Source organism: Malurus melanocephalus, unplaced genomic scaffold (genome assembly GCF_030028575.1).
Source record: "Malurus melanocephalus ecotype Western Australia unplaced genomic scaffold, MMel_1.1 scaffold_351, whole genome shotgun sequence".
Classification (NCBI taxonomy): domain Eukaryota; kingdom Metazoa; phylum Chordata; class Aves; order Passeriformes; family Maluridae; genus Malurus; species Malurus melanocephalus.
This window is the reverse complement of record NW_026623583.1, coordinates 36,809-56,306: the sequence shown is the minus strand read 5'-3', so window position 1 is coordinate 56,306 and position 19,498 is coordinate 36,809. Positions and strand designations below refer to the sequence as shown.

At 44.7% G+C, this 19,498-nt stretch overlaps 1 protein-coding gene across 2 annotated transcripts in view; it reads right to left on the bottom strand.

Moving 5' to 3' along the window:
• Positions 1-19,498, bottom strand: part of SUMF1 (sulfatase modifying factor 1) — a 21,897-nt gene that overhangs the window by 1,869 nt on the left and 530 nt on the right. Inside the window, exons 2-8 of one of the 2 annotated variants that reach the window (XR_008966140.1) lie at positions 17,965-18,138; positions 16,263-16,337; positions 8,247-8,329; positions 6,084-6,206; positions 5,482-5,596; positions 4,547-4,660; positions 1,122-1,257 (exon numbers count right to left, since the gene is read on the bottom strand). Coding sequence is in view for 1 of the 2 variants with exons in the window: in XM_057378256.1 (XP_057234239.1) it covers positions 1,296-1,355; positions 4,547-4,660; positions 5,482-5,596; positions 6,084-6,206; positions 8,247-8,329; positions 16,263-16,337; positions 17,965-18,138 (744 nt within the window). In the remaining variant the exon portion in view is untranslated. Of the gene's footprint in view, positions 1-1,121; positions 1,258-1,295; positions 1,356-4,546; positions 4,661-5,481; positions 5,597-6,083; positions 6,207-8,246; positions 8,330-16,262; positions 16,338-17,964; positions 18,139-19,498 lie in introns of both variants that reach the window. The other variant, XM_057378256.1, reaches the window with a different exon arrangement.

Sequence of the window (19,498 nt, the reverse complement as noted above, 5' to 3'; positions counted from 1 at the left end):
CTGTGGGACAGATCAATGAACTGATATGGTGGAAATCACTGCATTGGAAATGAGGGAATCCTACACAGGCAAAGTGTCTGAGAAAGTGTGAGCTGATAATATCTCCTGCACTGGGAGAAAGCTAAAAGAACCATTCTGCTTCCCTACCCTGAGCTATGTATCCATGTGCTACTGCCCYGCTGGAATGGACTGGCACTGGCACCTGCCTGGAAACATGGCCCTGAATGAGATGCCAGATTTCTGGGATGGGATGTAAAAATGTGCAACTTGAGCCTCTGTCAGCTGTGAGAGGGAGAAGAGCAACAGCACAGAAAGATCAGCCTGAACAGATGTCAGGCACCTAATAAAGAGCCCTTGTACTAACAGTATTCACTGGGTTTTTGTCTTGATACACAGCCTAGTTTTATCACCTACAAAAAAAGACTAGGGCAGACTAGAATCTTCACAAACCTTCAAAATGGGTCATGTTATTCATCACTGAAGAGCCTATTCCACTGTTAATTTAATCAAAACTGCTAATTAACATCTGACATTGATTTCACCTAAGAAGGAAATCAGTGTAGAAAATGGGATCTCACTGTAGAAAATGTAATCTAATTAAGAGAGTGATTTGCCAGCCACAGGCTTTGCAAGGGAAGAACAGGACAGCTTTAATGAAACAGCAGATGTACAATGAGGGGTTTAAAGCACTGCATGAGCAGAGTTTAAAACATGATTTTGTGTCGTGAAGAGCCATAGCTGTGTGGTGGCATCCAGGCTGTTCTGAGGGATTTTCAGGTGTGCCACCAACTCAGCTGAAACACTTCATCTCCCAGCCAGCTCTGCAAACACCTGATACCACAGAATCGTGGGATAAGGAAAGGATTTGGGCTGGAAGGGCCCTTRAAGCTTATCCAGTCCCAACCCACTGCCTGGGCAGCAACACCTTTCACCTGACCAGGTTACTCAGAGCTCCATATCCTTTCTGGATCAAAAGTCATTCTAAAACTTAAAAAACAAAGTCATATCCAAACTTCCTACTCTGGCAAATACCACTCAACCTCTACCATGAAAACAGCATTAGAAGCCTACATCAATTTTAAGTTCTGCATCTAAAAACCATACTGAGTAAAAAAACTTACTTGTTTTCATTCCAAGCTAAGCAAAAAGAGGTCCTTAGGAACATCRGGTGCTGCTCTTCACAAATTCCATGAAACCCCTTGACAAGCATCCAGGCTGCCAGGAAACTCTGTCAGAGGATCATTTCATGGTCAAGTGCTTTCAGAGGAAAGAGGAACAYGAAAACACCACGTTACCTTATGGCACATGTAGGATCCACCTTTCTTCACTCTGTCCGTGCCYGAGGACGGCCCTTTCTGGGGAGGGGAGGACATGGTCAGTACTCAGGGAAGAACTGCTAATTACAGGGAGTAAGGACAGGGAGAAGGAGCAGTCATAAATATTCCAGTGGTGTAACARAAGTCAGTGGTGTCTGAACCAGCTTGAAATAATTCTGCCATGCAGGATTTGCAGGTGACAGTAACTGTGCTCCCTCCCCACTGCTGCAAATATTTCACATTCCAGCTGCTGCCCACCAGTGCCTTGTTTCTGATCATACCTGATAACAGGGATGTTCCTAAAGAGGGGATTTCACCAGAGAGGAAATGAGCTCCAGCTTTCCTCAGTGAGCCCCCTGTGCCCATTTTGGTTACACTGGCACAGATCCCACTGTCCTACCCTGCAGCTGTCCCCCAGCCAGGTCTGCATTACCAGAGGTGATGTTCTAGAAGAATCTACACCAGAGGAGAATTTGTAACTGAACATAAACTCCATGGACTGGCAGAAAACCCTGAATGCTGACATTGGTACTCCAAAAGCTCCTGGACCCCCTAAGTTTGACTTTGTATAAAAATTCACCACACAAACTGCAGCAGTTTCATGTTTACTGCCAAAATTTCCACGTGTGGAAAAGAATTTGGCTATTACTGCATTTAATGGCACACAAATACTCAAGGAAACCCACACCCTGAGGCAGCATCCGCTCGGTTCCCAGCCTGGGTGCTCCTCCACAGCACAGCYTTGCTCCCACTCCAAGGCCTCTGGAAATTGTCCTCATAACAYCTGCATGTGGATGCACAGTCCCTGCTCTGAGATAAGCCACAAACCAGCACAGTCATCACCCAGCCCGGTAATCTCATTTTAAGGGAAGCCAGGAGTAAACTGACCTAAAAAAAGTTCCACCAGAACAAGACAAAGCAGAACAATGGGGYTGTGGAGCAGGATTTCCCCTAAATGCTGCAGTGCTGAGCAGCAACCTGTGCTACTGGCTCCAAAGACACTTKGATAAACTAAGAGGAACAMRCTTATTTRGGGTTAGAAAGCCAYAAATCCATCATATATCAGCAGTTAYAAAGGGATAACCTGCACTGAGCAGCATGTGAATCAAAGGCAATGATAAATGCATGAAATCTTAGCAATATCTTCCACCATGCAAAAATGGAGCATCAAAGGCTATTTGGTAACAAAAAACCTAAGTTAAATTGACCCCCACAACCTCTGAAGGGGGGCTGCAGCACTGAAACACTTCACCACCAATCTGCTGTAGTGTCCTCCATTCATCTTTTCTATTGCAAAACATCATCCATTCAAAACATTCAAAACCACTGAAGGTAAAGAGTTTATCAGAAAACAACTGGCAAAGATGTCTGGAAATCAGAAAACCAATAGACATGATCAGCATTTGCAGTGTTAATATTTGCTTATGCACATAGAAATGAAGGAACCTGCCTTGGCTGTGCTTCCCCACACTAAAAGCTAATCACAGCCCAGCAATTAAGGTCACATTTGATTAAAAGAAGCAAATCTCTGTTCTGTTAAACACTATTGTTTTATGGCCTGACCTAGAGAAGTGCAGCAGCTGGTTCTGAAGGGGAAGGACATTGGCTGTGTGGGGTAAAGGGCCAGAGCTGTCCAGACTTTGAGCCCAGATATAAAACTGAATTTACTGTACATTAGCAAGTTTAACGTGCACTATAATAGTGTAACAGCCATATTCCAGTCTGATTATATAATAACAACTGCTTATGCATTCCATTACCAAAGCTCATAAAAGTAGGGCTGTTCTTTTAAAAGTTTCTAAAATAAATCGTAGTAACTTTTTTGGTTAATGAAAAACAGTTGTATTTTTTTCACTACACCAAACAAATGCTTTCTGATSGTGCACTGGATGAGCTTCAAGGTCCTTCCAACTCAAACCATTCTGTGATTGCAGTGAGGCACCTTCATTAAAATTATTAATTAAAGTGAGACACTTTGGTGTTAATGGTGCCAGTGCATCACTGATCCCCCTGCTGGATTAAGAGGATGGTGGGGAACAAGTGTCCTGTGAATTCTGTTCTGTTAAATTCCATGAGTTTGCTGAGGTTTTAAACCCAGACACTTCAGAAAATATTTAAAAACAGGTGTTAACAATGAAGCTTTTAGGGTTTTTCAGATGCAAACTGATCCTCAGAATCCAATGTCTGAGGCAGAGCACTTCAAAGTGAATTCTGAAAGGTTTTTCTGATTAAATGGGTAAGGAAACTGAATCTCCTCGTGTGAAAAGGTGTCCCAAAATAGCCAGAGCTGCAGTTATCTTCTGAGACATTAGAACTGATTAGCAGCAGATCTATCAGAGCCCATCTCTTCAGTCTCTGCAGAGCACAAGGCAGTGTAACCTAAATATAGGATGTGCTCTCTGGGCTGAAAAGACTCTGAATTCTTCCAGAGGGTCAGAGCTCAGGCAAAGTTTTTTAACATATTTAGTTTAACACCCAAAATCTTCAAAGCAGCTTTCTAGTACTGAGAGATTTGGGGTATGCTGGTGATTGGTTACAAAGAATGTATGGAATTCTGCACACAGATTGTTGAGGGGTTTTCATAATTTATTGTCTTGCTTTCACAAATAATTACCAAGAGTAAAAATRAACTGGGACCCCTGGAAGTGCTTTGTTAGCTTTAAGCAAATAACCAACACTGCATTTGGTGGGGTTTTGAGTGACAAATTGTATGTGGCCTTACTTGTCATATTTTGTGTGAGGTCATGAGATTTACTCATCCTGGATRAGTGGGACTGSAGCAGATGGAACTGGAAACTGCAGAGACAGAGCATCAGTGACTGCACACACAGCTCACCCTGCAGGACCCTCTGCCTGCCACAAAAAACAAAGATTCACCTCTCAGAGCCTGCTGACTTCTCCTAAACCTCAGCTTTGTCACATGGTCAGTTTTAAAGGAGCTTCCAGAAGCCAGAAGGATAACTCATGATGGTTTGTTCTCTGCCTGGGAGGGGTAAAATAAGCACAGCTCGTAGCAATATAAATGAACTAAAAACCTTCCTCTTTTTAAAGAAATCATTCCATAAGTTCTTGGTTTCTGTAGTAACTTCCAGTTTGGAAGTATTCAATGGCTAACCAGGTATTAACAACCAACCAAACAACACAAAAACTGCACTAGAGCACTGTAATCAGCAGCGAGATGGAGGTCAAGGAGGGAATTGTGCACTTGAGATGATGGCAGTSTCACTTACAGGGTTGTGAGCTTCCTGTGGGGAATGGTGCACAGCCCACCAGTCAGATGTCCACTCCCAGGCATTGCCCACCATGTTGTGGAGGCCAAAGCCATTGGGGGGGAAGGCAGTGACCTGCAGGAGACAGAGAACACAGGGCACTCCTGTAACCACCCCACACAAGCAGGGCTTCAATCCTCACCCCAAGGGCTGAAGGGGCCCTTGGAGGAGCCCCAAAAGCAGACAGCACATCAGTACAGCAGAACTGGGACATTTTTACATAATTCAAACAAGGTGGAAGAAGGAACTGCTGTCACCTCTGTGTCCTTTCCCACTATGACACAGCATCTCCTCACTGGTTTTGGAGACTGGACCACCAGACACATCTGGCATGGCATCAGTGCCCTGACCCCACTCACAGCTCCCAGATTGCCCTTCCCACCAGGGTGGCTGCCAACTCCTGCCTCTGCAGACTCCTCTCCTGATGAAACTTCTGGATTTCCTTAACTACCATTAAATAATTCTTTCACATTCTCAATTGCTTTTAAAATTCCACTCTGTTTGTTAGACAAGACAGGCTCAACTTTTCCCAAAAAGGGAAGTTTAATTTTTTTTAAACTATTGTGTGATTTTTTTGAGCTCCCAAAACTATGAGGCCAGAAGAGCAGGCAGAAAGTATTTCAGCTTCTGACTACAAATTGACTGGAAAAGGGGAAAAGAGGTCAGTTTGAGAGGAACTAGAAGTTAAAATGAAAGTAATCTTTACTTTTCAATTAGCTTGTAAAAGTGTCCCTTGATAATGCTCAAGCCTGCAGTGAAATATAATGTAAGTTAAAATCTAAAATGAAAGAGCACAGAGATGGAAAACAGCCACGGTTCATCCTGCTGAGCACAGACCTTAATTTCAGGAAGATTAATATTTTTTACATGCTGGGTTGTCTTTGAGACACACTTACAGGTGCAGTCCCCTTGTASCCATCCTCTGCTGTGTTATTGGTTGGGAATTCTCCCTGCCAGATGTTGGCATAGTGCTGACCTTTGGGCTGCAGTTTGTTGCCCCACGGGAAAAGCCTGGGAAAAGACAAACAGAGCAGCTGTCCAACAGAATCTCAGACTGGTTTGGGTTGGGAGGGACCTTAAAGATCATCCAGTGCCACCCCAGCCATGGTAGGGACACCTCCCACTGTCCCAGGCTGCTCCCAGTCCCAATGTCCAGCCTGGCCTTGGGCACTCAAAGGGATCCAGGGGCAGCCACAGCTGCTCTGGGCACCCTGTGCCAGGGCCTCACCACCCTTGCAAGAAATATTTTTTTCCTAATATTCAATCTAAACCCCCCCTCCTTAAGTCTGAAGGCCATTCCCTGTGCCTTGTCCCCCCATTCCTTGTCCCCAGTCCCTCTCCAGCTCTCCTGGAGCCCCTTCAGGCCCTAGCAGGAGCTCTGAGCTCTCCCTGGAGCCTTCTCTTTTCTTCCCAGCTCTCCCAGCCTGGCTGCAGAGCACCCTGAGGGTAATAACCCCTCACAACTTGTCCTGATTTAGCAAACCCCAGGCTCAGGTACCTGTTTTCAAGGCCCCCTCGACAGCTGTACTCCCACTCAGCCTCGGTCGGTAAACGCTTCCCTGCCCACGTGCAGAAAGCCACAGCATCGTTCCAGGACACATGAAGGACAGGATGGTCCATTCTGGSAAACAAAAGGAACAGGATGAGCTCCTCAGGGCACCAGGCAGGCTCAGGGCTGCACAGCACCATGTGACATTCAGGGGCATGCAGGAATGACAGGGTCACAGTTACAGCTGGAACAGGCACCAAGTGACTTTTACAGAAAAGAAGCTGTTTAGGGAAAGGCAGCAAGATCTGGAAGGGAAATGCAGCCAGCAGAGGGGAACAGGAAGAGGAAACAATTCTGTTTGTCTCGTCTTGCCCCCTCCTCCAGCTCTACAGCTAAAGACATTCATGGTTCAGTTAAAGGTGTTTATGGTKTGTGCTTTCTCACAGGAGGCAGCAGAGAACTGTCCATCCTGGCCTTCTGTGGGAAYCTGGGAGCTCAAAAACCCAAAGGGTCAGCAGCACCACCACAGGCAAACCAGCAGAGAACTGTCCATCTGTTCCTTCTGTTCATCTGTTCCATCATGTTCCTTCTGTGGGAACCTGGGAGCTCACAAATCCAAAGGACCAGCAGCATCACCACGGCAAACCAGCCTGGCAAGGGGCAGCTCAGCCAGGATTCTCAACAGGAAAATGCACACTGCAATATGATGGTGATTGTTCCTCACTCCCCTGTGGCTGTTCTCCTGCTCTGGGTCCTTTCCTCACCATCAGCTGTGGAGTTYTGAGGGAGAGCTGACATGAGGAAGAGCCTTACCAACACCAGCTTTTGCAGCAACACCCAGTCCAGGATACTGAGTGCAGAAATTTAGCTGGGAGTGATTTTCTTTGGGTGCTTTAAGCAGTTCACACTTTACACAAGAGCTCCCATCTTGAATGGGGTTTGGYTCCAGGACTGGCATTAAAATCCTTGTCTCTTTTTCCAGAAAAAGACAGAGAAATTGCCTAGGCATTCTTGCACTTATGCAAAATCCTCCACATCAAAGCTTCCAACAAGGAAATGCTTCCAGAGCTGGGGGTACTGGTCCAGGAGATGARAACTTCCCATAAACTCTCTTTCCTGCCCCATTTAAGAAGCCAACATTTCCCTGTTAATCCAGGAGGCCACCTCCACGTGGCAGGCTCCCAGCAGCCRTGCCAGGCCAGGTTTGCACCACCCTTGCACAAGCCCAGAATTTCATGGCAGGTTTCCAGCTCCTGTCTGCTGCCTCTGACCTCGATTCCTGTCTCCCCCTAACAACGCCTCCAGCTATTATCTCTATTTTTGCCTCAGATAATTCTTTCCTTGCCCTTGGAGAACAGACAACTCGTTACCGAGCACTTCAGCCATCAGATGATGGTGCACTAACAAAGTCCTGTCCTTAGAGGACTCAAAAACATGCCAGCACCTACTAGATCTAGGCTAGGGAGTCTGAGATTATTTCAAATTGCTGTTAGAAACTTTCACGAGTTGACAAAGTGCTAACTTCACTGACACCTGCCTGGTGAGAGGAGCAGTTACAATCKAAGAGGTCTCAAATGAAGATGGTGGTTTRATTTTCTAGGCCTAAAATTCCACTYAGGGTGGAAAGCAATTGCATGAAGACAAGGATCAGCAARTCTCAGGGTTCATGTAGGTAGAGCGTGGCACTAACTATAAGAAAAAGAAGAATTTTCCAAAGCATTTAGAGGCTCTAGATAAAGTCACAGCAGATTTCCCACCAAACCATAATACAGTAAAAACCCACAAAACTCTTCRGTCTGCTGCTGCCAGAGAAAGAGGCTCCCAAATCYCACATGGAGGAGTTCACAGTGCCCAGACTCCTGCAGTGTGCACACAGGGAGGATTTATTCTTGCTCTCCAAACCAGAAGTTTCTGCCCCGTGGAAGATCTGCTGTGTTTCACAAATGTGAGCAGCAAACACTGAGACTCATTTCAGCCTGCTCCTGACAGATCTTCCTGCACTCCATCATTGACCACAACCATGGAATGCTGCACTAAACACAGCAGGAAATGGGAGAACAGTCCCAAAAGCAGCAGCAGCAAACAGRTAAGTAAATGAACCCCATTTCTGATGGGAGCTGCAGGGATATCCAGCAGCACTGTCATTTTGATGGAATGCTGCTCATGGCTCACCTGCTGGAGATGCTGGAGTCAGGGCCCTCAGGGTGCCTCCAGCTGGCCCCTTTCACAGGCAACCACCAGGGAGCAGCTGCCACCTGCAAAAGGACAAGAGCACCAGGGAAGGACACTTCAATTCCCAGCTAAGGGATTTTCTGAAAAGTCACCAGGTGACAAGGGGCTTTAATGTCCCTTCCAACCCAAACCAGCCTGGGCCTGTACCAATTTAACCTCCTGGCTGACTTCAGTTTGACATGGTCTGCAAAGAGGATAAAAAAAATACAGTTTTGGCCTAAAGAGCATTTTCACCCCAATTATTTGCTCCCTGRACTCAGTGTTTTGACACAGCTGAAACAACCCCCTATGATGCCCTTTAACTGAGGTCAAACACACATCTTGCGACACATTTGCTTTCCAGGTCATTAACCCACTAAGCTGATTTTAAATTATTTGCTCTCAGCTTCCAGAAGGTGGAGACAGAAGAACCACACAAGGGAAGTGAAGCATGAAGCCTTTTCTCTCTTTTTTTTTTTTACCCAGTTGGTTTGATGAGAAACATCATACAGCCAAAATCCTCAGTAGCAAAGCAGACATCAAACCAGAAGACACAAATTTGGTTCTTCAATGCCAAGGAGTTGTTTCYGGAAGGTTTTAAGGATTTCCTCTATTAAGCTTACTTCAAAGCAGAGAAGGTCATGCTTAGCTGTTGTGTTCTGATTCATGTTCACTTAGAAATACTTRTTTTAATAATGGGGCCTTCACTGAGGCAAAAAAAGAACATTTATGCCACCCRTCAACAGTGGGTTTATTCCAGCAGCTTCCAAAATACTCCTACTACAGAGATAATGTCTATAAAGARCAAAAATCAAAGGAAATGAGCCTGGAATGCTTTAGGAGGTAAACAACCAAGTATCTGATTAGTCCTAGACCTTCTTGGTCMAGTGTTATTCACACAGGTAGGAAAAGTGCCAAGAGTGTTATCCTTTAACTCACCAAACCTTCAGAGCAAAGTCCAGGAAGTCATTGCAAGCTGGTATTTAGGAAACCCAGAACCAGTCTGGTCAAACAATTTTACCTTCTAAGGAGGAAGCTGCATCCTTCAACAGGAAGAGTATTTAACATTCAATGATACGTGTGTGGAGAAAAGATGATCTGTGTCACACATCAATTGTTATGCAAACTCTGRTCCAAACTACACATCAGATCCCTCACTTGGATGTTTCAGGAGATCCAACAGAAGTGCCCAAACCCACTTTATCCTGGGGGATATCCAACTCCCCTGACAGCCTTCCCCTGTTCCCCTCTCAGCACACACAGATTCTGCCTACAGCACATCTGGGCATCTAAAAGCTCAATATAAAGCATCAGCAATCCTGGACTGAAGCTGCAGAGCTGTTTCAGCTCAGCTGCAGAGCCCAGAGCTTTTGGGAGGCCTGGGGAAAGGCTCTGCAATCCCTGAAGGGGCTGCAGGGCTCCTCCAGGCTGGGTTTGGGCACTCTCCCTTCCAAGGAGAACATCTKAGTGTTAAGCACCAAAGAAACAAAGATGCTCCCAGCAGCCTGCTGCTGACCCAGACCTGCTGTCCCCCTCAGAGGGACCCCCAGGCACACAACTAAAGCAATGAGAGTTTTTACAGATCCTTTCTGACCTCCCCAGCATGACAAGCACATAAATCAACAACGCCAACCCCAATTCTGACTCAGGGTCTAACAAAGCCCAGGTTATTCTCACCACAGCAGAGCCACCACTCTTTGCAAAAAGCACAAGAAATGTTTGGTCTCTTACCAGGAACTACAGCTCTGTTACTGAGCATTCAAACCCCAAAGTGGGACCTTCCTTCAGATAYTCTGCTCAACTCTCACAGCTCTAAAGCTTCAGAGTGACTGAGCTGCTAAACTGAYACTACAGTCAAGAGGTTTAAAACTAGTCTGATTTAACCAATTCCTTGCCCATATTGAGGTTTGACCTTTAAGCTATATTGAAAATAGAACAGAAATCCAAAATTAGCATGTTAAAGCTATTTAAGGAAAATAAAAGAGCAGCAGAATTATTTGCTAAAGGTAAAATCTGAAAGATCACCAGAAAGATTCCGACAGTTTCGAAGCACAACATATTTTTGTAAATGAAACTGCTGGGTTTTGGATAAAAACATCTCYGCGGGAGACTGCAATGATTTACACTTTAGATTACTTTAATTTTGGAAAACATTTTTGTGATGCAMAAGAAAAAGCAGATGCTTTCAATCAGGCTGGTTTATTTTACCCCAAGAAAAATGTCGTCTCTCCACGGGAGAGCACCGCGTGTGCACAGCTCCTGGTTGTGGCTCTGMTGAGCTGAGCACCAAATGGCTGCCAGGCTCTGCACAACACCCAGAGCTCCACAGGAGCCACACACCCAGGGCTGGCACAGGAATCACGAGCAGAGACCACCGAGAGCCTGCAGCAACMAACTGGGGACTGATCTAAGGCACCCAGCTGCTCCTTCCTCAAGTTGTGCACCTGAAATCTAGTCCTCTCACAGAGCTTCTCACAAGTTTTTAAAGCTTTTAATTGCTCTAAATCTAATTAGCAGAAGAGCTAATTAGACAGAGATATTACAACATCACAGTTAATACAGCCAAGCCCTCTCTTGGCATTAATGAGCTTAGTTACTTTCATAACACTTCCCGTTCTGCTTCCCTCCGAAACATGTTCTGTGCGCTGGCAACAGATTCCTGCCGTCAAAACAGCAGCAGATGCTGCTGAAAAAATCCTGAATCAGAGGCCAGTCTCCTTCCTTTTGGGTAATTYCTGCAGCCTGTCACCTGTCCCAGTTACCCACACCTGCCCTGYCATCCTTACACAGCTGAAATTCCYTTGCACACAGGGAAAYGCTTCCCRGAGCAAAGCAGAGGCACAAAAGCTTGGTTTGGTCTGATCCAGCTGGAAACGGGGATTATCCAGCTCTCCCCTCCAGGATTAAAGTTTAAGAACTCCTTGTTCTGCTTCTCACAGACTGGGAGCACTGTGAAAAGAGAGCCCAGTGTGGTAACACCGGGAAGAGCTTGAACAATTAATTCCGACCCACGAGCTGTGCACTGGGGTGGAGCAATTTGCAGAGCTGAAGCCTCAACTCCCACTAACAGCCTGCATAGAACTCATTCTAAGTATTCCATTTTCTTYTCCAAGTGGGCTGGGACAGCCTAACTTTAATTGCTCCATTACCTCGTGATGTCAAGATTTTTAAACTACTTCACAATTACCTCGAGGAAAATTCCTTCCTTGAATCTATGCAGAAAAATAATTTAAGAGTGGGGAATATCACAGAGTGAGTTTCATTGTCAGCATTACCCTGGTACTGCAGTAGGGCAATGCCTAAAAAACATCTCAAAGCCACCCAACTCCCAGCCAACAGCCATAAAAACATTTTAGTCCTGCATTAACATGGCACTGGGCACATTCGAGAAAAACAACCCCCACTTGARGAGCAAATCTCAAATTCAAATCAGATTTATGTATTACAAAAATTACCAAAAATAAACTCAGCGGAGCAGCTCATCTTGGCTTCAACTCCAACATTTCTAAGAAGCAAGTCCCTTGAAATAACAAAGCTGCAGATTTGAACCCTAAATCAGGCCCACAAGATGATGACAAATTCATGCTGTTGTCCAGACATGTGGCACCAAACATCATCTTTTTTGTGCTCCAGCATTCTAATTTTAATGTAGCAAAGCCTTACACCAGGTCAGGAGAAACAGCTGGAACACACAAAAGTTACTGCAGTGTAAGAACTCCAGCAATTTCAGAATCTGAAAACTCTCTCTGAAAAGAGAATTTAAGTGAAAAGTAGCCCAGTGTAAAAAATACTTTAAGAATCATTAATTAAGTGGTGGGTTCATAAAAAAATACTTTAATTCAGAAGCTGACTCAATAGGTTACCACTTGTTTGAATCAGATGGTGTTAAGCTCTGCACATCTTTAATATCTGAAAGCATWTTCCTAGCATTGGTAGGACGTGAGAAAAAATTAGTTATTCAGTAAAGAACATAATTTTGGATGAGGTTTTATTTTATCCATGTAAGGCAGATACACATAAATCTCTTGTCAGTTTTTTCACCTCTAAGCCAGATCCTAAAGCCTGTGCAGCTGATTAATGAACTACTGAGGAAAGAAGCAGRCAGAAAATGGAACATTTTAAGGAGGGTGAGAAGTTTAAGAAATAAAAATGATTACTGTGCAATGGATCCACTTCATTGTCCCTGCAGAGAACAAACCTGCTGTAATTATGGACAAGRACTGATCAGTCACACACAACCAAAGTCACCATCAGCACAGTATTTGTCCAGCAGATAACTCACACCTGCATCAGGGGTTGGACTAAAGGAACTCCAGAGGTGCCTCCCAGCCCCAGCCAGCCTGGGATTCTGTGAAAACCTGATTTTGCCAGCTCCTGCAATTCCCCTGCTATTTATTCTATCAATTAAAAGTCCCAGCTCCCCCAAAGCTCTAATTACAGAAGAATCTGTTCTCACTCTTATTTTTTAATGTTACTGGCCTCCCTCATGAGCTCAGAAATGGAAGCAACAAGGGAATTTGTTTAATATTGAATATYGATATTATCTGCCTCAAATCCCAGTATTTACAGTAGTTTCAAACTGCACACAAAGGAAAAGCAGCAGCTTTAAAATATATTTATTTTTGCTTTATAAGTTCATTAGATACAGAAAATATTTCAGACTTGATTGGAAACAAGCACTTTACTTTTATGAAGGAACCTTTTCCTTTGCATAAGGAAAGGTCATTGAACTTCAGTTCAGACATTGTAAAACTTCACAGCCCTGTTTATTCTCCAAGAAAAATAACYACAAATATGTCATGCTAAAATCCAGCAAGATTCATTAAGTGCAAATTTTGGAATCAAAAGAAGCTTCTTTTGAGGAACTGATACTCCTGGTAAAGGCAGACACCTCTGGAAGTCTAGGAAGTCCAGCCAACATCTAAATCTGCACTCAAACTGGTCATTTTTTTCCAATAACCAAGGCAACACGAGCTTTAAAGAAACGAGATGTGCACGGACTTATCCCCAGCCTGAGGCACAAACCATMCCCTGCTTCACAGCTGCAGTTTGTTCTGATAAACATGGACTAGGCAATTCCAGGGAGAATTCCCGCACATCCCTCTTTATCCCAGCAGTGGGAGTAGAGCACAAAAACCCCCAGATGAACAGTTCAATAGCTCCATYTTCCCAGCTCCTTGTAGGGAAGAGCTGAAGCACTGGGGGCTGTGAGGAATAGCTCAGCCTGCCCACACTGGCACTGCTGTCCCACCTGCAACTGCACTGCTCTCAGCAGCCATCTGAAATGTTCAGCTGAACTGCAGAATGCTTCAATTTGGGGGAAACATGGGATTATGCAATAGGTGAATAGCACAGCTCCAGGCCACTGCAGAGATTTCCATACAAAYAGGGATGAAAGTAGCATCCCATAGTTCTGGATTGGCCAGAGCTTATGTTTGCTCAAGCTGCCAGTGAACCAATTCCATTGCATTCCAGCCCCAAAATTCCATACCCTTACAGACAAAGGCAGCACACACATTTGTATGCTTTCAGGCTCTGCAGTGCAGAATTTATCTGGCCTTGAAGYGAAAATTAATTTTTCTGCCTTCCACAAGCCAAGAATAACAATGTTCCCACTATTCTCCAGCATGCAAAGACTGATGCTGAACTCCTGCTCTGCCATCCTGCTTCCCTTTTCCACGGAACCTGGAGAGCAAAGAAAACTCCTGCAGTTCTTGGCAAGAGCTCTCAAATCCCCTCAGAATAAAATGGAATCCCAGAATGGTTTGGGTTGGAAGGGATCTTAAAGCCCATCAGTGCCACCCACCTTGTCCATCTCTTTTGGAGCCCCTTTAGACACTGAAGTGGCTCTAAGTTCTCTCCAGAACCTTCTCTTCTCCAGGCTACATGTGAAGAATTTAAAATGTGAAGCTCTCAAAACTTTTTAAACCCACACAAAGCTTTTCAGCTTCAAAGGACCCTCCACCCTCGCCCACAAAACCGTTTCCATTTGCAGGAGCCCTCCCCAGCTCCATCAGTAACACCCTCATCTGGTGCAGCACTAAATCCTCCCTCTCTGCCACGTGGCCACCACAAACTTGGGAGGCCAAAATGAAAACTTGAGCTCCCAGAAATCTGTAACAATTCCATCACTGGCTGCTACACCCCTTTTTACTGCTTCCCTTCCAGAGGTTGAGGCCAGCCCACATTCCTGTCAGTGGCTATCTGGGAGCCCACCTCACCTCCAGGAAAGGCACACCCAGAGCTCCAACAATCACCCTACGTGCTCAGCTGGATCACTCCTGCATCAGCTGCCACCAGCCCCAGCAGCCAATGGCTCTGAGAAATCTGCTGTAAAAACTGGAGAAGGCAAAGTGGCCAAACAGAGCAAAACCCCCACCAGACACACAGTTCATTTATTTCRTTTGCTATCTCCTCTTTCACCTTTCCCCAGTTATTTCACTGCATATGAAATACTGCCCACAAAATGTACATTCCTGGTGCTCTTCCCCTATATTCACATTTGCATTTCACATCCCCGCGCTCCCACAGGAGAAAATCCTTCTCAAAACACTCCTGAGGCAAAGGAAAACCACAGTMCCTTCTCCCATTGATTTGGCTGGAGGGATTTTCATTTTAACACACCAATATTTATATCTTATTTCTGCTTTTCATGGTGATAGTTATGATTGAAGTTTACTTTCAACAGCAAATTTACTTTTAGCAATTCCAGAAAACCTTCAGAAAGCAGCAGCCAAAAGGACCAGTTTGGGCTGCATTCCAGGTCTCTGGCATAACACTTGTCCTGTGAGCACTGCAGCCAACACTTGGAAATTTGGCTGACAYACTCAGGAAAGTGGTTCCCAACACTGTTTACAAAATAGCCAAGGCTGAGCTTACAGCAGCATTCTTGGGGTTTGTTTATTTTGAAACAGAAAACCTGATTTAGGGATTTCTGCATCACAGAACTACACAGGAGAAAGAATTTCTGAAATACTGACTGTTGAGAAGATGGGATGAACCATCCATTTTTATTTGTATTTATTATTATTTTTATTAAGGTAGAAYAAATCCATGGGTGGATTTAACATCAGTTATACTGGTGGTGGGAACTGTAATTTAGTCTTCTTATCTCTCACAGGGCACAAATGTTAGTCCTGAATTAAAAGATTACAAACTGCACTTGTAATCTTCCTTCCCTGGCAGGAGGAACCCAAATCCCACGTTCTTTGCCAGTCCCTCACAGCACTCACTCAGGGCTTCCTAAAAGCTCCCATCTCTCAGTCTGCCCCTTGAAAACAAAAATTAAACTGTGCTCATCAGAGCTGAGGATAATTCTGACAGGAGGGGACCTCAGGAGGTCACTTTGTCCAAACCTGTGCTTAGAGCAGATCAAGCAATCCAGAGACAACAGGACACAATCTGCTTATGTGTCAAGAGCTGCAAAGGGGACCTGACCTGTTAAGGTCAACGAGGAGGTAAATGAAGCCTGAGAAAGGCTCAGCAACACAGCCATAGCAGAAAAAAAAAGAGGAAAGGGAGGGCAGGGAAGATTTACTACAGAACTAACTTCCTTTTAAAAGCAATATTCACTTGCACTGCACAGGAAAATTGGATCAGCCCCAGTGCAGTCAGCACTGCCCCTCCCAGGAACACGTTGCCCAGGGGGATGAGGGGAGCTGAAAAAGCAGCAAATGAACACAGGATCTTCTACAGAGAAGGAGGAAACACCATAAACTTCAGCCACTCACAACATATAGTTGATACCAACTTTTGCTAATCAGGAATAGACATTTTTAATAGTTTTTTAAAGAAAAAGGACAGAGTACAGACTGCAAATCCTCCCTACTTTAGTCCGCAACTCCAGGTCAAACACCCCTCTGTAATCCCCATTTTGGACGTGTTTTTTGGGACATCAGACAGTTTAGTTATCCCTGCTATACGTGTTAACATAGTGCAGGGGTAGCTCAGGGAGTYTCACCCTGCTGTGTTACTCACTGCTTGGTGGATGTCAGCCTTCACTGCTTCACTCAGCATCCCCTCAAACACAAAGGAGTCACCAAACTTCTCTGCCTATGGAAAGAACAAAGGATTCAACCATTATTTCATCAAAAGAATGGTATTGTTAGAACCACACTCAACATTTACTGCTTCATTTTATCAAGGATAAGGAAACTCAGAGAATCATTAGSRYTGGARAAGACCTCCAAGTACATTGAATCCAACCTYTGACCAAACAAACTCTAACAGAGAATTTGAGTTCCCTTTCAAGGAAGCTGTTTTGGAACAGAAAAGAAGAGATTTTTTTTTTTTTGTCTGGATGTTGTTGTTATTCAGCAGCCACTAGGCAGATGGCAGCTCACTGAGCTTCTGCACGTTTTTACTTTTATTAATTAGAAATGCAGTTCTGATTGTCCCAGCTGCTTTCAAATGCTACAGTCATCAATCTAACAYGGAAGGAGATGTTTCATTCCTCTTATTTTTCCCTTGGGAATCACAATAAAAGACTTCAGCCTTGTGACTTACTGTTCYATCGTCACTATTACCATGTTTAAAGTGCTGCTACAACAGTTAAAAGTATTTCAGTCATTATATTCAGCATTACATAAAGCTGAAAGAATAAAAATATAAATAATTTCAATCAATGACAGTACATTATACCAAGAGGAAAAAAAAGGAGGAAGTGTAAGAAAGTGAGCCATGAAGTCTGAGTGAGACCCCACATGATGCAGTTCTACCTGCCAGAGCTCCAGGAGAGTTTGGACAGTGGGATTGTCCCACAGGGAGGGATTGTTGGGGTATTTGTGCAAGGCTGGGGGTTGAACTGATGGTCCTTGGGGGCCCCTTCCAGCTGAGGACATTCTGTGATTCCACATTTAAACCCCAGCACACACATGCTCATCCCAATAACTGTTTGCAACAAGCAAGCCCTGTTCCAACTCAAAATAGTTAAACAGCCTTTTTTTCGTAATTATCAAGCTAAGAAACAGAAATAGTAGACAAAAGAAGCTCTTCATCCAACCAGGAGGATCCYTCCTTCCAAATGAGAACCAGTTCATCAAGTGAATGCAGCAAAGTGCCTCCTTTGAGACCTGCTCATTACTAAGGCTTTCATTTGCCTAAAAGRGCTGTCAGGGTTTTGTCAAAGTTGCGTAGGAACAGTCAAGTGTCAGGAGGAATCTCAGCTTCAGGCACAGGTGGCTCCTTTCTGGGAAGAACCTGAACATATTCTAACTCCATTGTTCCCAGGAACATGCACACAATTATTATTGCACTTGCTATTGTCTCCTCCTTAGGCAAAGCTCTGCTCAAGCAAGGAGCTSTGCTGAGCCAGCCTGCAGAGTCCTTGGCCATCTCAGTTTGTTAAACCCCCTCTCCAAAATAAGGAAAATCTACCCTGGTTGTACTGGTACAAAGAGCCCTAGGGCCTGAAAAACCCCAAGCAAACAACCCCAAAAAAACCCTGCAGAGACCTGTTAGCATCCCCCAGGCTGCAGGACAGACATCAGTTCAGGGGTCACTTATTAAACACAACAAACAGCCCAGGACAGCAARGCCAGGCAATTCCTTGTCTCCACTACTTCCATCAGAAATACTGSAGTGTGCAAATCCCAAACAAGTTTTGTGATCCCCTTCAAAAAGTCTTGGTTTTCAATGGGGATTTTCTCAGCACAGAGCAAGATGACAGGATGTGCCTCACCTCAGTGATGTAGCCAGTGGAATTCACAAATCTCTCGAACTGCTCGTTGCTGACCTCGTACTGATCCATGTAGAAGGCGTTAATGTGGACTTTCCGGGCAGGCCCCTCTCCATCCTGCTGGATTTCAGGCTGGTGGGTGCCCATGGTGAACACCCCTCCCGGAATCGCCACCATCTGCAGAGCAAACACCACAAAAAGGTTGGGAAAGTGAAGGACTGAGAAGCCTCACACTGGTTTTTCTCCTCCAGCACCTTGTTTTTGCAGGTGTTCTTGGAACAGCATCTTGACCAGCCCATYTGGGGGAAGCAGCAAGCAGAGCTTAAAACTGGGAACAAAATCCCCAAATGCAGCTTTTMCACATCAAGTCAGGGTCATGCTTGTGCTSTCATGAGGAGAAACAAGYTTTCTRTATCTTAGTTTACTGTTATTTCTGCAGTTCCACCAGCAAGTGGGCAGTAAATAAGCTCACATCAGCTCCCCAGCACCTCTCCTGGTTTTTCAGGGCAGCTGGAGTGGTTGGCATGACCTTACACATCAAATTTCAACATTTCTTCTCCAGAGATCTCTCCTCCTGCTTGAGTCTCTCCCAGCAACACCTAAAGTTCACACAATTTGCAAGTGGCCTACAAAAAGTGCTACAAACACCTTCTCCTTTGGAGTACCCATATCTGAARCTGCTGTGTCCTCTAAATTTCTGCACTGAGAAGAACCAAAGCATTTACACACAGTCTGAAAGTGACTCCATAAAGGGCTGCAGGATAGATTTCCTTCCATTTCTTAGGACTTAGGAAATGACAGAGTGGTGCAAAGTTGCACCACTTCCTCCTTCCCAATCTTTTCAACCCAAGGTAGCTGAAACAACTCCCTGAAGAGGCTTCCAAGCCAGACTCAGAGCTCACTGGTCTAAAAAAATACGTGCAAAATAAACTCTTACTGTCTCCCCAGTTCTAAAATCATGGTGGGAATAAATACTTTTATTGGTGGGTGAGGCAGAGGCCAATTTTTCCTTTATTTCCCTGCTGGTGAAGATATTTTCTAGCTGAGCATCACCAAGTTATGTTGTGAGCATAATTCAAACCAGCAGTAATTATCTTTCAGTACCTACTGCAAGAGCTGCATAAAGAGTCAGATTCTTTTCATTCTACACAACCACAGTAAACTGCTCAATTTGTTACACAAATGTCAATCGGTGACACGGATCCCAATCACAACAGGRAYTATTYAATCCATGCTTTTTAAATATYCTCAATTTCCAAAGTGCAGCCTGCWKTACCACAGTTCCTGCTGTTCATCTTTCACCCAGCGAGTTCCCACACTGTGTGACAGTTTTTTCCAAGCTGATGCAGCTTCTCCCATTACCACAGAGCAAATAGAGAGGAAGCCCCTCATGTTTTCCTGTTCTCTCCGAAAGAGAAGGGCGACGTGGGACCAGAACAACACCCGCGCCTAACGCAGTTTCCCGGGGGCTTGGCCCATCGCTCTTTAATTTACTTTAAGTTTCTCTCCAGCATTTCCCAGCTGCTCCGTTATCCCC